Source organism: Myotis myotis, unplaced genomic scaffold, assembly GCF_014108235.1.
Source record: "Myotis myotis isolate mMyoMyo1 unplaced genomic scaffold, mMyoMyo1.p scaffold_m19_p_15, whole genome shotgun sequence".
Taxonomy (NCBI): domain Eukaryota; kingdom Metazoa; phylum Chordata; class Mammalia; order Chiroptera; family Vespertilionidae; genus Myotis; species Myotis myotis.
Genome location: NW_023416319.1, coordinates 23,824,719 through 23,841,139, shown reverse-complemented (window position 1 = coordinate 23,841,139; position 16,421 = coordinate 23,824,719). Strand labels below are relative to the sequence as shown.

The 16,421-nt window shown below is 39.6% G+C and overlaps 1 protein-coding gene across 6 annotated transcripts in view; it reads left to right on the top strand.

Annotated features, from left to right (window-relative positions):
- BTAF1 (B-TFIID TATA-box binding protein associated factor 1) overlaps positions 1–16,421 on the top strand; it is a 113,671-nt gene that overhangs the window by 44,607 nt on the left and 52,643 nt on the right. For 5 of the 6 annotated variants that reach the window (XM_036336612.1, XM_036336614.1, XM_036336615.1 and 2 more), the window contains 6 exons: positions 3,912–4,001; positions 4,667–4,762; positions 4,859–5,035; positions 6,003–6,143; positions 6,948–7,072; positions 10,170–10,290. In XM_036336612.1, the coding sequence (XP_036192505.1) occupies positions 3,912–4,001; positions 4,667–4,762; positions 4,859–5,035; positions 6,003–6,143; positions 6,948–7,072; positions 10,170–10,290 (750 nt within the window). The remainder of the gene's footprint in view (positions 1–3,911; positions 4,002–4,666; positions 4,763–4,858; positions 5,036–6,002; positions 6,144–6,947; positions 7,073–10,169; positions 10,291–16,421) is intronic. The other variant, XM_036336616.1, reaches the window with a different exon arrangement.

Here is a 16,421-nt window from a genome sequence, read left to right as displayed (position 1 = left end):
CTGATTCTATTATAATCACCAGTTTATTCTCTTCATCAGATTATTTATTCACTTGATTTTTGGATTTATTTGTTGATAGATGTGTATTTGTTGTTCATAGTTTGTATCTTTACCTTTTTCTTCTTCTTCCTCTTCTTAAAGGATACCTTTCAGCATTTCATATAATACTGGTTTAGTGGTGATGAACTCCTTTATCTTTTCCTTATCTGTGAAGCTCTTTATCTGACCTTCAATTCTGAATGATAGCTTTGCTGGATAAAGTAATCTTGATTGTAGGTTCTTGGTATTCATCACTTTGAATATTTCTTGCCATTCCCTTCTGGCCTGCAAAGTTTCTGTTGAGAAATCAGCTGACAGTCGTATGGGTACTCCCTGGTAGGTAACTGAGTTTCTTTCTCTTGCTGCTTTTAAGATTCTCCCTTTGTCTTTTGCTCTTGGCATTTTAATTATGATGTGTCTTGGTGTGGTCCTCTTTGGATTCCTTTTGTTTGGGGTTCTCTGCGCTTCCTGGACTTGTAAGTCTATTTCTTTCACCAGGTAGGGGAAGTTTTCTGTCATTATTTTTTCAAATAGGTTTTCAATATCTTGCTCTCTCTCATCTTCTGGCACCCCTATAATTCGGATGTTGGTACACTTGAATCTGTCCCAGAGGCTCCTTACACTATCTTCGTATTTTTGGATTCTTTTTTCATTTTGCTTTTCCGGTTGGTGTTTTTTGCTTCTTCATATTTCAAATCTTTGACTTGATTCTTGCGATCCTCTAGTCTGCTGTTGGGAGTCTGTATAATATTCTTTAATATTCTTTAATAATATTCTTTAATAATATTCAGTGTATGCTTAATTTCTAGTTGGTCCTTTATCACAACCTCGAGGGTCTCATTAGATTTCTTGAGGGTTTCATTAAGTTTATCGGCGGTTTCTAGAAAATTCTTGAAAAACCTTAAAAGTGTGGTTTTGAACTCTATATCCAGTAGTTTGCTTTCCTCCATTTCTTTCATTTGTGTCCTGTTTCTTTGTCTCCACATTTTTTTATGCTTTGCTGTATCGATAGAGTGGCTTTCTGTGCTAGGTGTCCTATAGGGCCCAGTGGCTCAGCCTCCCCAATTACCTGAGGTAGACACTCTTGGCGCACCCCCTTGTGGGCTTTGTGCACAGTCTTGTTGTAGTTAAGCCTTAATTGTTGTAGGTAACACTGGGAGGGATTGACCTCCAGGCCAGTTGGCTGTGAGAATCAGCTGTGTCTGCAGTGGGAGAACTTCTGTGCTGGAGACACCCCTCCGGGGCAAGACTTGCTTCAATGGGGCTTTGGTGCTCACTGAGTCTGCCCCCTGAGTGTGTCCTTTATGGATCCGAGGAGCTGCAATCTGGATGGTCCCACTCTGCACACTGGCTCCTGGATCTCTAAGGAGGTGGTAATCTAGCCTTTGCCTGAGGCTACCCAGCAGGAGCCAGCTGTGACGCAATGCAAGTTGCCCTGGGGCCTTGGACCAACTGCAGTTTGTTAGGTAATTATCAGATTGCAAAGGGCCAGGCCTTTATATGCAAAAGCCTCCGAGCATGGCTTAGGCGGGGTGGGGTCACAGGGGATCAACAGGGCGGAGCAAGCAGTTATGGCTGCTCTCAGTCCTGCCCTTAGAGGCCCTGCTTCTCAGTGTCCCGGCAATCGCTGCAAGCACATCCGAGAGAAAGCTGCCCTTGAGTTCCGACCGATGCCAGACAGTCCAGTTTCTCCCGTATGAGTCTGGGTCCCCAGAGACTTGCCCAGAACTGGAGCTCAGAGCTTGAGACTCCCTCCCTATTGAAAAAGACAACCGTGTCCTCAGCCGCCAGCCCTCTCCGCTTGCGCCTCTGTACCTCTGTATTTTACTCCCGCTCCACACCTCCTCTGAGTCTCGGTATGCTTTTCTCTTTCCTTTTAGTTGTAGAATTTCCACTCAGCCAGCCTTCCTGTGGTTCTGGATGATATCCGTTCTGTCTTTTAGTTGTATTTTTGAAGTTGTTTGGGTGGCACCAATTTCCGGTGTTTACCTATGCCGCCATCTTGGTTTCTCTCCTCACTCATCTTAAATTTACTGAGACTTGTTTTGTGTCCTAATTTGTGGTCTGTCCTAGAAAATGTTCCATGTGCATTTAAAAAGAATGTATATTCTGTTGTTTGGGGGTGAAATGCTTTGAAGATATCAAATATATCCATCTGATTTAGTGTGTCATTTAAGGCTGCTGTTTATTTTTTATGGTTTCTGTGTCCTTTTCATGCTTTTGTAGTTCTTAGTAAGTTTCTTGAGCATCCTTATAACCTCCCCCCCTTTTTTTTACTCTATATCTGATAAATTGCTTGCATCCATTTCATTTAGCTTTTTTATTTTTCTTGAGATACCACCTGTTTTTTCATTTGGGGTCTGTTTCTTTGTCTCCCAATTTTGGCTGCCTCTATGTGTTTGTTTCTGTGTATTAGGTAGTATATAGCCTTATGGAGTAGGTGTCCTGTGGGACCCAGTGGTGCAGTCTCCTTGACCACCTGAGCTGAGTGCTCCAGGAATGATGTCAGGAGGAACCCCGGCAGCTGAGATATCTCTCCTGAATCTCAGCCGCCACTTGTGGGAGCATGGCCAGCCCATGTCACCTCTCCACGTTTCCTACCAGTCTCGCTGTCTACGGTTTCTTTATTATAATTTTTCTAACTTTATTTTCTTTGCCAATGAAGGGAACTGTGTCAAGCACAATCTGTTTTATTTAAGGTAAATAATAAGAAATATGGAAAGGTGATTTTGAGGGGAAGAGTAAAAGTAAAAAGCTTAGGATGAAGTTTATTTATAGACAAGAAGAACAAGTTCACAGGAAAGATGTTCAGAAACATTGAGTGGAAAAAATATGTAGAAGCAATATTTGAGCAGGACATAATGGATTCGTATTCTTCCCTCATGTCCTTCTCAGGACCACTGCTCAAGGCATTTTCTATTACCAAGTAGAAAACTTTGGACTGATTTTCACCTTTCATATCATTTTTGTTGTATTTCTTTAGTAACTTGTTTATTTCTTTGTATTATAGTTCTCTCTCTATAATACAAAGGCTTGTATATCTCTCCCAGACAGTAAAAATTTCCTTTGGACAATTTTGATTAAAAGTAGAAATTTCCACAACAGCTTTTAAACCTCAAATATATTTCTTCAAAGAAAATCTTCAGCAGGTCCCAATATGTAATAGATATGAAAGTAAAGTTCCTCTGGTTGAAGCTGAGGGTTGTTGGTCTCAAACCATTCTCTTCCTCTTATATTGGCCTCTGGGTAATTTCAAAGACACTGGTTTGGAATACCTTTAAGCAGTCTTTCTACCCTTGAATAGCTTTAAACAGAAATATTATCAATGTTTTAACTCACAAGAGATCTTGGAATAAGTGGGTACAGTGTCAGTGGCCTGTTTTCTCCCTTCCATATGTCACTTCAGAAGGGTATAGGGCTATAATGAAGCATTAGTCATGAGATATTTTATTTGAATTGTCTTCTTTTGCCACTTAACACTGATAGCTTTAGAACTTAGTTTTGATGCATATATTCTAAGATATTGATATTGGGACTTTGAAGAACAATATATGATACTTTCTTTAATGTGGATAATGCTGAATGCAAATAGAGGGTACAGGAGGGACAGCCAAGTGGATTACATATACCTCGGGAGGATATTAGAATAGCTATTATCTTAGCTTGATTTAAAAAACATTTTACATAACCAAGATTATAACATTTATATATGTATTTCTCCTTGGATAGTAGAGGAAAAAAACATTCTTGTGAAATATCACTTAGTTTATTCCAATATCTTAAAAATCTAATATTCCCTTTCCAAATTAAAGAAGTTAAACTTGGTTTCTTAAGCATTTAACCTCTGACATTTGCTTTCTGGTTATTTCTAGGTTCGACATGGTGCAGGCACTGGACTTAGGGAAATACTTAAAGCTCATGGGAAAAGTGGTGGTAAAATGGGAGACAGTACTTTAGAAGAGGTAAGTCTAGTAAAGAAACAATTATTATCGAGTTTCAGTAGTTGGCTCTTCTTCCCAGTTAGAGAAGTAACAGAGCATGTACCATAAGGTAAAAATAAAAGGTAAATAATAAGAAATATGGAAAGGTGATTTTGAGGGGAAGAGTAAAAGTAAAAAGCTTAGGATGAAGTTTATTTATAGACAGGAAGAACAAGTTCACAGGAAAGATGTTCAGAAACATTGAGTGGAAAAAATATGTAGAAGCAATATTTGAGCAGGACATAATGGATTAGAAAGTAGAGTAAAATGAATAGGAGGATAGTTCAGAGGCCAGTGAGCAATATGATTGGTGTAGCATGGAGACACTGGTAATAGGATAGATAGTAAGTAAATGATAGATACAGTTGATATTGGAGCAGCCTTAAGTAGTTTCTTCATTTCTCTTGGAGTGCAAATAGTATAATAGAATTCATGAATTTTAAAGATTTTGGTATAGTATATCTGAATCTAATAAGAGGATGTGATTAATATTAAAGATAGCAATTGGAACTCTAATATATTTTGGTTATATTCCTACAGCTAAAATAATCCATTCCAATATTTTAGTTTTTTGTTTTGGACCTAATATTTCCCCAACCCTCAATACAAAGTGTGATCTTTGTTACTAAAAAATGATTGTTTAACAGATGATTCAGCAGCATCAAGAGTGGTTGGAAGACTTGGTTATTAGACTCCTTTGTGTTTTTGCATTAGACAGATTTGGAGACTTTGTTTCTGATGAAGTAAGTATCACCTAAGGGAGGCTTTGCCCAATTAAATTTCAAATTCGGCAAAATAAGGCTTTTGAAATATGAGTTTTCTTCCTTTCTCATTTGTAGGTTGTGGCACCAGTTCGTGAAACTTGTGCTCAAACATTAGGTGTGGTGTTAAAACACATGAATGAAACAGGAGTTCATAAGACTGTGGATGTGCTGCTTAAGTTACTTACACAAGAACAATGGGAAGTTAGACATGGTGGTCTGCTAGGAATAAAATATGCTTTGGCAGTTCGTCAGGTAAACATTCAGTTTTTGAAGCATATATGGGAGAGTTTTTCCCCTCAGTTTCTTTTCATTAATTATATGAAATGGCCCTAGATTCTTAGTGTTACCCCAAATGTAAACAAGCTATTCTTAGGTAAGTCAGTCCTTCAAGATTTGCTTTTTTGAGATAGTATCATAGAGATAGGTACAAATAACAATTTAAGTACAAATCAAAAGATGATGAATTAGGTTTAGAAACCTGTTATTGTTTCATAGCAAGACCAATTCTAGGTGAGATTTCCATTGTATGTGATCACAGGAATGGCCTCTGAAGGCTGGCTCTATGAGGAACTTGAAAAAAGAGTAGATTGGAATAAAGAGAAGTAGGAAGGGGTTACTTTTCTTTCCCTCTTCTCATACCCTTTTTGGCTATCAGTGGGGTTGAATGAGAAATAGGCATTAAGGTTCTAATAGCAGGGTTAACTATGTATCTGTGGTCACATGGAATTCATAGTCTTACCTTGAGAACATGTTCTGATGTTTTAAATCACACTGAATAATAATAAAGTACTTGATATTGTAGTCTTCTGTAAATAGGATTAGCTATATAGGCTTCTATTGATGTTATTTTTCTTTTCTGTTTGTGATTCCTTTTTAAAAAAAAATATATTTTATTGATTTTTTTACAGAGAGGAAGGGAGAGGGATAGAGAGTTAGAAACATCAATGAGAGAGATACATCAATCAGCTGCCTCCTGCATACTCCCCACTGGGGATGTGCCCGCAACCAAGGTACATGCCCTTGACCGGAATCGAACCTGGGACCCTTCAGTCCTCAGGCTGACGCTCTATCTGCTGAGCCAAACCGGTTAGGGCTGTGATTCCTTTTTAATAAATAAAGATTTGGATTTATGTTTTCATATGGCAAATTTAATAAAAAATGTTGAAGCACAATATTTGTACTACAGAAAGTTAATTTATTTTGATGTACTGTTTTACAGGATGTAATTAATACTTTATTGCCTAAAGTTTTAACTAAAATAATTGAAGGACTCCAGGACCTTGATGATGATGTCAGAGCTGTTGCTGCAGCATCATTAGTACCTGTGGTAGAAAGCCTTGTGTATCTTCAGACACAAAAGGTAAATTTAATTTTTTTTCAATATTCTTCCTGTATAGCTTATTTACATTTGGGTATAAAGTATTAGGAAAAACATTGACTACTTTTTTTCCCTTACCCTTCATTTTTCTTATGACAGTCCTCTGGTATATACAATTCAATTATACATTATCCTTAGGAAGAGTGAATTGTGACTATTAACCTTCTTCCCATTCACATACACATACTATGCAGGGAACTTCCTTGAGAAAAATGCAAACATTTCTTCTTTAGTTTACTCTTGGTTTTCAGACATACGAGATTGTTTTGATTTTGGTTTTTGGCTTTTGGTTTTTTAATCTGGTCTCATTTTTTGAAGTGACTCTCTCAAGGTCTCTCTGTTTCCCTAGTATTATCAAAACCAGAACACGTGTATTTGGAAGTGCAGCAAGCAGTATTTTACAAATGAAATTTGTCTTTAGTACTGTTTTAAATAAAATTACAAAGAGGGTCATGTCTCTATGTCAACACTGTATTGTTTTCACAGTTTAGTTTTTTTACATAAAGTATTGGCTATTTTATTTCCTGAATTCTCCCTCCCATTGCAAATCCGGTTAGGAAGAGAAATTTCAAAATAGATGTGAGTGGCATTAAAAACGGGTAGGGAATTGTTAAAGGCAAATAATATCCCCTTTTTAACTTTGCTCAAAACTGACTCTATTCAAGATCATTGGGATTGTATATGTTATTGAATTAGTAATGACTCCTGGGATACAAACAACCTGGCATGGCTTGTGAATATATTGTGTAAAATTAGTAACTGTTTCCTTGATAACTGATCTTATAGGTACCCTTCATTATAAATACATTATGGGATGCTCTTCTGGAACTAGATGATCTAACAGCTTCAACCAATAGTATTATGACTCTTCTTTCATCCCTGTTAACTTACCCTCAGGTCCAACAATGCAGGTAATTATTTCTATTTAGTGAAATAAAGTAAAAAGTATTTACATAAATTTCCAATACTTAAGCCTAAAAATATAATAGTCTAGCTTTTAGGAATAGTACTGAAGTTGGTGATGCCCAAAACTACAATTTTCAGGAAGCCTCCACCCGTCCCCCCTCTCTGCCCCCCCCCCCCAAACTCTCTAGCCACTAGCACATTTGGAACTGGAGCTTAAAAAGGTCATATTCTTTTATGCTTGGGTTACTTTGGTTATAGAAGTCTTCATCTTATTCACCTTATAATAGTTGACTTCAGAAATATAATTATTGCATTTTATTTTCACCTCTAGCCCCAAAATGTAGAATTTTTGCCTAATTTAATGATATTTAGTTAGCAGAATTATCATTGAACACCCGCATTGCATTTTCCAAAATTTGCTTCTCTAGGCACTTTTCCCTTGTAATGTTTACTTTAACTCTTGTTCTTGACTTCAAGAATTACTCACCAGGAAGAAGATACATAGTAATCTATATATATAACACCCTAAGTGACCAGTCAATTGTTTGACCAGTCTACCGTCTGACTGGTCACTATGATATGCACTGACCACCAGGGGACAGACACACAGCGCAGGAGCTGTCCCCCTTTGGTCAGTGTGCTTCCACAGCAGGAGCGACGCTCAGCAAGCTTACCAAGTGGCAGCTAGTGCAGCGGGAACGGGATGAGCAGGAGTGGTGCGGCACTTGGCCTGGGCTCGGGTACCTCCCCGGTCGCCTGCCGCTTTGCTGGCAGTCCGACATTCCCCAAGGGGTCCTGGATTGTGAGAGGGCGTAGGCCAGGCTGAGGGACCCCACCCATGCACAAATATAATGTCCAAAGGCAGAGAGATTGAGTGAAGCCAAAAAACAAATAAAAGAATTTAGTGTCATGTACTTTCCTTTCCTGATATTTTAAATGAAGTTCAGCTAATTAATGTTTTTCCTGCTTTTTAGACTGGCTCCTGAATGTTATTGTTTCTATTAATAGTATCCTTGAAGATAAACAAGTAATAATTTTTATGCAACTTTAAAAAAATCACAGATGAGCCCTGGCCACTTTTGCTCAGTGGATAGAGCATCAGCCTGCGGACTGAAGGGTCCCGGGTTCGATTCTGGCCAAGGGCACATGACCTGGTTGTGGGCTCGATCTCCCCCAGTTGGGGACGTGCAGGAGGCAGCCAATTAATGATTCTTGCCATTGATGCTTCTATCTCTCTAGCTCTCTCCCTTCCTCTCTGAAATCAATAAAAATATATTTTAAAAAAATCACAGATGAGACAATTAATTGCTGTTCTTAGCCTAGTGAGGGTGTTCAGTGACTGTTCATATGATTATGATCATAAATGATTTTTGACTCTGAATGAATATTTTCAAGAAATAATCATAGATGCATGAAAATGTGTAGAGAATGTTTCAAATAGTGCCGACCAACTGGTAATACTTCAATGTTAAATTTAGGTTAGCAGGATAGCCCACAAATTGGAAGAGCTAAATAAGTACCTGTACAAGTAAATGAATAGAAAAATTGAGGTGATAGTGCATATATTTCAGATGCTTTCATTAGTAATAAAAGCTGTAGAGAGTAAATGAGTTAATCTGTGTGAAAGCTCTTCTCAAGCTGCAAAATGCAAGAGCTTTTAATTACCCTTAGTTAGGAATTGGCAACCTTTTTGTGAAGTCAAATAATTATCTTTTTGGCTTTGTAGGCCATGCGATCTCTCAAAATTACTCAACTCTTCAGATAATGATTATTTTGGCCTTGTGGGCCATGTGATCTCTGTCAGAACTACTCAGTTCTGCTAATGTAACACAAAAGCAGCTATAGACAATACATGAAAGAGTAAATATGTCTATTTCCAATAAAACTTTTATTTTAAAACCAGGTAGAGTGGATTTAGTCTGTGGGCCTTAGATTTATTGACATCTGCTCTAAATAAAGGACTTAGGACTTTAAAAAAAATCACCAACTAGATAGTGTTAGGAAAGCAACATAATATAAGAAAATGAAAAAATGTAGTGAAAGTTCTGTTGCCATAATGTGAAATAATGTACTTTTAAATTTTCTTTTTTCAAAATTGCTTTATTGGAACATTTGTTCATATATTGTGCTATTTGGCAGATACTTTCTAGTTTATGTCAGAAGAAATGCAGCATGTCATTTGGAGCATGAGGAGTTACACTATTAACAAGACATTGTTACTATGCTTTTACATATTTTGAGTCTGTGTTGCATGTGTACTAAATGTGTAAATTAATGTAAGAAGTCATTTTTTATACAAACCTTCAAGTATTGAAATATTAAAAGATAGGCCACCTGAGAGGAACTACAAAACAACAGATAAATAGTTACACTGACATATTCTTTTTTTATTCATGCTTTTTTCTACATGCTATTTACAAGTCATTTCCTCATTCCAGGTAACTTTTATAAATCACTCATGGTTGTGACAGGAATCTTATGGCTCAAGTTGTCAGCCTAGATGTGGCTTTGCTTGCTTTCCTATTTACAATCTAACCTGTAAGAAGGAAGATATTTGAGTTTTCTTAACTAAGTAATACTAAATCAGGATACATTTCAAAGTTACTACCATACCACCTTTTGCTCATTTGACATGTGGCAGAGATGGCCCCAGAGTGGATGTAAATGATGTGTATGTTATGGTTGCCCACAGGAGAGGAGTAAGGATTAGCAATCCTGATTTTGTGTAGGCTACTACCAGCTAAGATACATGCCACCCCCCTCCCCCCCCTTTTTTTTTTTTGAGTAAGAACAGATTGGGAATAAAAGCATTATATTGGAAAGTTCTAATTTGATAAAGGTAATTTATGACATTAGCACCATAGAAGAACCTAATGTTAATATTTCTGTTCTTCTTTATGACTGTTTGCTTTGGCTATACTGGTGCTGTAATAACAGTTTTGATTGAAGATATTAAATGAAGGTTCATATGAAAATTGTATTATATTTTTAGAATTTACTCCTCTAAAAAGATAACAGGTCCACAAGGAAATGATATTTAGGTAATGTATCAATGGAGTTTCAACTGAGAATAATTAGATTAACTTGTGTCTTCTTTATTAGTATTCAGCAGTCACTCACAGTTTTAGTTCCACGTGTCTGGCCATTTTTGCATCACACTATATCATCAGTTCGAAGAGCAGCATTGGAAACTCTGTTTACGTTATTATCAACACAGGACCAGGTAAGAAGGAATAACTATGTATAGCAATCTTGAAATTTATGTAAATTAATTTTTTAAAGTAAATTGGATCATCAGGTTACTGTTACTACATATCCAAGGATCAGGAGAATGCTGGGCCTAGTAGAAATAGTATGGTGACCATATAGACACAAAAGGATATAATCACGATGAAGGCAGGAGTGTTTTAATAGTAATATTTTCATCTAGGTTATATTACTAGCACTTGAAATAATGTTTAACACATAGAAGGCCCTCAGTAAATATTATGAAAGATTGAATAGTCCCTTCCTGTCAAAGACCTTTATTCTGTCTTTGCTGATGAATTTGATGGTTGGCAGAACCCATCTCAGATTAGAAGGTTACATTTGAAGCTCTGTAGTACTTCTAAAGATTAACAATGAAATTGCTAGGCACTTGCTTCTTCTTAAGGATAACTCAATTTTAAGAGCATGATATTTCCAAGGATAGAATACTTCAGAAGTCACACACTGAAATGTGTATAGCAATCATTCAAGTAATATTCACATTCCTATTTTTTTAAATAACCCTATGGGTCAAACAAAATACTAGAATTTAGAAAACTATGATAAGGAATCCATTCATCTTTCATGCTCTAATTTATAGGTACTACCGTTTGAGCCAGTGACCTTTAAAAATCATTCATTGATTTTTTTTTTTTTTTACAATAGATTATAGTACAGATAAATGTCTCCTTTGTGTTCACTAACCATGCATTTCTATGTGAATTAGGGATATTCCATATAGACTTGCTTTAATCTACAGCATGCTACTGTGTTGCACTTCTATGAATCAGCATCTTTAAATTTTGTTTTGCATTATCTTTTTTATTTTGTCTACTCAGACTCTTCTGAGGAGAAACTATCAGGTCTGTTTTGTAATCCTCAGTTGATCAGGCATGGGTTGATATGACAAAACTGGCATGGGTTATTCTGAATTTTTACTTTATTTTTGTTTTAGTTTTGTGGTTTTTATCTAAATGTTTTTTTTTGTTGTTGTTGTTGTTTTTGTTTTTTTTAAATATATTTTATTGATTTTTCACAGAGAGGAAGGGAGAGAGATAGAGAGTTAGAAACATCGATGAGAGAGAAACATCGATCTGCTGCCTCCTGCACATCTTCCACCGGGGATGTGCCCGCAACCAAGTTACATGCCCTTGACCGGAATCGAACCTGGGACCCTTGAGTCCGCAGGCCGATGCTCTATCCACTGAGCCAAACCGGTTTCGGCTATCTAAATGTTTTTGATGTACGAACTGTAGTCTTAAATTCACTTGGATAGGCCTCTTAAAGTTACCAAATTTCTTGCCTTCGTGTTGTTCTTTTTTTAAAAAATAAATCCATAGGACTTAAAACACACACACACACACACACACACACACACACACACACACACACACACACACACTGGGGGCCCAGCACACAAATTTGTGCACCCTGAAAGGAACTATGGGCTTCGAGGCTGCGGTAGGCACGGGGCAGGTCTTGGCCCATCCTCCTAGCCTTCGCCCGGCCCCTCCCATTGTGGCCCCCAGTTTCGTCTGTCGGCAGCCCCGCTCCCGCTGCCGCCGCTGACAGCACAGAGTGTTTGGGGCTGGTACCAGCAGCAGGTGCGAGTAGTGGCTGCTGCCCTGATAGCCCCTCAGGAGCAGGGGAAGGTGGAGAAGCCCTCAGGGGCAATCAGGGCCAGCAGCCACCACTTGTACCCACTGATGGCACCGAGTGATTGAGACTGGCGTCAGGTATCAGCAGCGGGTGCGAGCGGTGCGAGTGCTGGGTGAGACCCCCATGCTCGGGAGCAAAGAATTTTCAGTAACCATCAGAGGCTCGCCCCGATGACAATGACCGGCACCCTGCCTTGGTCTGGTGCCCGCATTCACCTGCTCTACCATCCTGCCGTGGCCAATGCCCGTCATGTTCTGCACACACCCCCTGGTGGTCAGCGCACGTCATAGCGACTGGTTGTTCAGTTGTTCCACCATTTGGTCTATTTGCATGTTAGCCTTTTATTATATAGGACTAGATGCCTGTTGCACGAAGAGATTCGTGCAATAGGCCTTCTCTTCCCCTGGCTGCTGGCACCAGTTTTCCTCTGGCACTCGGGACCCAGGCCTTCTCTCTGGCTGGGCTCCTGCCAGAGCCTCCCCCGCCCCAGCCGTCAGGCCTCGTGGCCCCACCCATCCCAGGTCCGTGAGGCCTCGGGACTCCGCTGATCCCGGGGCTGTGAGGCCTGGGGGCTCCGCCGATCCCGGGCTGGGAGGCCTCGCTGCTCAGCCGGCTTCGGGCCGTTTGGCTTGACTCCACTGCTTGGAGCCTATCTATGCAAATTAACTGCCATCTTTGTTGGCAGTTAATTTGCATATCGCCCTGATTAGCCAATGGGAAGCGTGTCGGAGGTATGGTTAATAAAAGACCCTATTTGTCTTTTATTAGATTAGATTTTTATTGATTTCAGAGAGGAAGGGAGAGGGAGAGAGAGAGAAACATCAATGATGAGAGAGAATCATTGATCGGCTGCCTCTCGCATGCCGGGATCGATGTGGAATTGAATTGTGACCTGGTACATAGGTCAATGCTCAACCACTGAGTCACACCAGCTGGGCCATAGTTTGCATTAAAGTTAACTCTGCCCTAACTGGTTTGGCTTAGTGGATAGAGTGTCGGCCTATGGACTGAAGGATCCCAGGTTCGATTCTGGTCAAGGGTATATACCTTGGTTGTGGGCACATCCCCAGTAGAGAGTGTGCAGGAGGCAGCTGAATTGATGTTTCTCTCTCATCAGTATTTCTAACTCTCTATCCCTCTCCCTTCCTCTCTATAAGAAAATCAGTAAAATATATTAAAAAAAATAAAAATAAAGTTAACTCTTTGTCTTATAAATTCTGTGGTTGTTGAGAAGTGTACAATGATAGATATAAGTGATTATAATATCATATAGAATAGTTCAGTGCCTTGAAAAATGCCTTTCGTGTGTCCCTGGAGCCTTTTGAGCTGTTGTCCCAGTGCTGGAACTCTGAAGGACTGTGTCCAAGTAAGTCTGTCCACAGGCCCTTTAAGAGGAATGCCTGGGACTTCATCAGCCTTCTGTCTCAGCTACAATTCTCATTGGTTTTTACAGCCAGAAATTATGGAGACTTCTCTTCCTGGCACTGGAACCCTGACCACTTTCTCCTTGGGGGACCCCTGCAGTTGAGATAACACTCCAAGATATTTATACACCACACATAGATATGGGACCAGCCTGTGCGGTCTCTATCCTTTGTACCAGTCTCAATGTAGCTTCTTTATATTCTTAGTTGTAGGACTACTGTTTGGCTAGATTTCAGGTGGTTCTGAATGATGTTTGTTCTGTAGTTTAGTTGTAATTTTGATCTTTCAGTTCTTAATTTACATGGAGACCAAATGAATTGTCTATTGAATTGCTTTCCCACTCCTGAATATGAAATCATCTTAAGTACAAAGTGAAAAAATTAACCTCATTTCTAAATTACTAGTAACTTTATTCTGGCTTTAATGTCTAACTTTTCAACCTATTCCTCTCAATAATTCCAAGGTAATTTGGTGAGGCTAAACCTGGCTGTAGCTCAGTGCATCAGATACCTCATAAAGACTGATGCCTCTGTTCTCTTGAAAGTTCTGATTATCTTTAGTAATTTTGTTTTGTTTTGCTTTATAAAACCAGAAGACTTTATGAGAAAGATGTTCTTAATCTTAAAATTTATTTGATCACAAATATATATGCAGGCATGCCATTCTCTAAAAGGTCTTTAAATAGAACCATTCTATCTAATAAAGAGGGAATATGCTAATTGACCCTCACACCATCGGAAAGATGGTGTCCATAGCCAGTAAGGAGGGCATATGCTAATTGACTGCCACACCCTCAAAGATGGCAGCATCCACAACAAATAAGGAGGGAATATGCTAATTGACTGCCACGCCCTCAAAGATGGTGGCACTCAGTCCCCTCAACCCTGCCGGGGCAGCAGGCGCAGCAAGGCCTGGGCCGCCCCCAGGTGGGACTAGCAGCTCCACACGCTTGCCTTCGGAGTCCCCCAGTTCCCCACCTGCCCAGGGCCAGCCCGAGGTGCAGACAAACCTCAGATGGTGGCTGCCCGAGGCTCAGGTAACCAGGGCCAGCCGAGGCTTGCGCTGCCAGCAGTGGCAGCAGCAGAGGTGTGATGGGGTGTCGCCTTCCCCTGATCACCGGGTCACCTCCTGCCCCTGAGGGCTCCTGGACTGGGCTGAGGGACCCCCTCTCCAGTGCATGAATGTGTTTTAATCCTCACCTGAGGATATTTTTTCCATTGATTTTTTTAGAGAGAATGGAAGGGAGGAGAGAGAGAGAGAGAGAGAGAGAGAGAGAGAGAGAGAGAGAGAGAAAGAGAGAAAGATCGGTGTGACAGAAATACATCGATTGGTTGCTTCCTGCATGTACCCCTACCAGGCTGGGATTAAACCTGCAGCCCTTTTTTAGTGTTTGGGCAGTGCTGTAACCACTGAATAACACCAGCTAGGGCTTATCACTTTTTTATAGCTTCTTTCCAGATCTTCCCTGCCACCCAAACTCATTTGCTGTGGAGATAGAAAAAATGATTAATTTGCCTATAAGCAAGAATCAGATGTTCATGGTAATGACGACCAGATTGCTGCTTTTTTCCACACCTACCCATTTTGCAGGAATACTTGCAGGAAGATAAAGGGGTTGGGGGTGGGGACATAGCAAAGGGTGCTGGCAAGATCTTAAGCCCTCCTAGGATACCAATTTTGCCAGTTAGGGATTTATTGCCAACTACAATTCTGTGCAAGGACTAAAAATAGTAAAGTCCCTGCTGTGCCCGGCTCCCTCACTGTAATCCAGTTAAATAAACCTATAAATACAAAGCAACAGCAGTAAGTTACCTGCCTAAATCAATGCCTACTAGAAGGCGGGTGTAAAATAAACGAAAATCGGTGGGCCAACTTTCAGTTTTATAAGAGATGGATTGACCCTGGATTGGCAAACTACCTTGTGTTTTTTTAAAAAATATATTTTATTGATTTTTTTACAGACAGGAAGGGAAAGGGATAGAGAGTTAGAAACATCGATCAGCTGCCTCCTGCACAACCCCTACTGGGGATGTGCCCGCAACCAAGGTACATGCCCTTGACCGGAATCAAACCTGGGACCTTTCAGTCCGCAGGCCGACACTATCCACTGAGCCAAACCGGTTACGGCTACCTTGTGATCTTTTAAGATAGTACTAATAGTGAGCTAAAGGCATGTTACTTTTTGGAACTATATCTAAAAGGAGATACTTGGCCTAGCTGGTGTGGCTCAGTGTTTGAGCATCAATCTATGAACCAGGAGGTTACCGTTGGATTCCTGGTCAGGGCACATGTCTGGTTTGTGGGCTTGTGCAGTTGGGGGTGTGCAGGAGACAGCCAATCAGTGATCGTCTCTCATTGATGTTTTTATCTCTCTCTCCCTTCCTCTCTAAAATCAATAAAAATATGTATATATAAAGGAAATATTTGTACAATTGTTCAGGTGGACTAAATTTGGTCTATAGATGTTTTCCCAGCCTTATCTTATTTTCTGCTAAGCAGACTTTATACTATTCGACTAGAGAAACTGCATTTTTTTAAATTGTTTATAGTATTACATATGTCTCCTTTTTCCCCTGATTGACCTCACCACCGCCAACACTCCCACCCCTCAGGACAAGCCCCCACCGCCCCAGTGTCTGTGTCCATTGGTTATGCTAATATGCATGCATACAAGTCCTTTGGTTGATCTCTTAAATGCCGCCCCCCCCCCCCCCCCCCCCCGGTTTATGTTGTTCATTATATACCACATGAGTGAGATCATGTGATATTTATCTTTCTCCGACTGGCTCATTTCACTTAGGAGAATCTACATTTTTTTAAATGCTAATTCCTGTGATGATATTGATCTATGTATTCTGGGATGGTATTTTTTTATTTGGCTGGATTTTTTGTTTTTGTTTTCTCTTTATTCTTTAAATTTTATTTTTCTCTTTATTTTATTTATTAAGTTTACTTTTTTTTTTTAATATATATTTTATTGATTTTTTACAGAGAGGAAGGGAGAGAGAGAGAGAGTTAGAAACA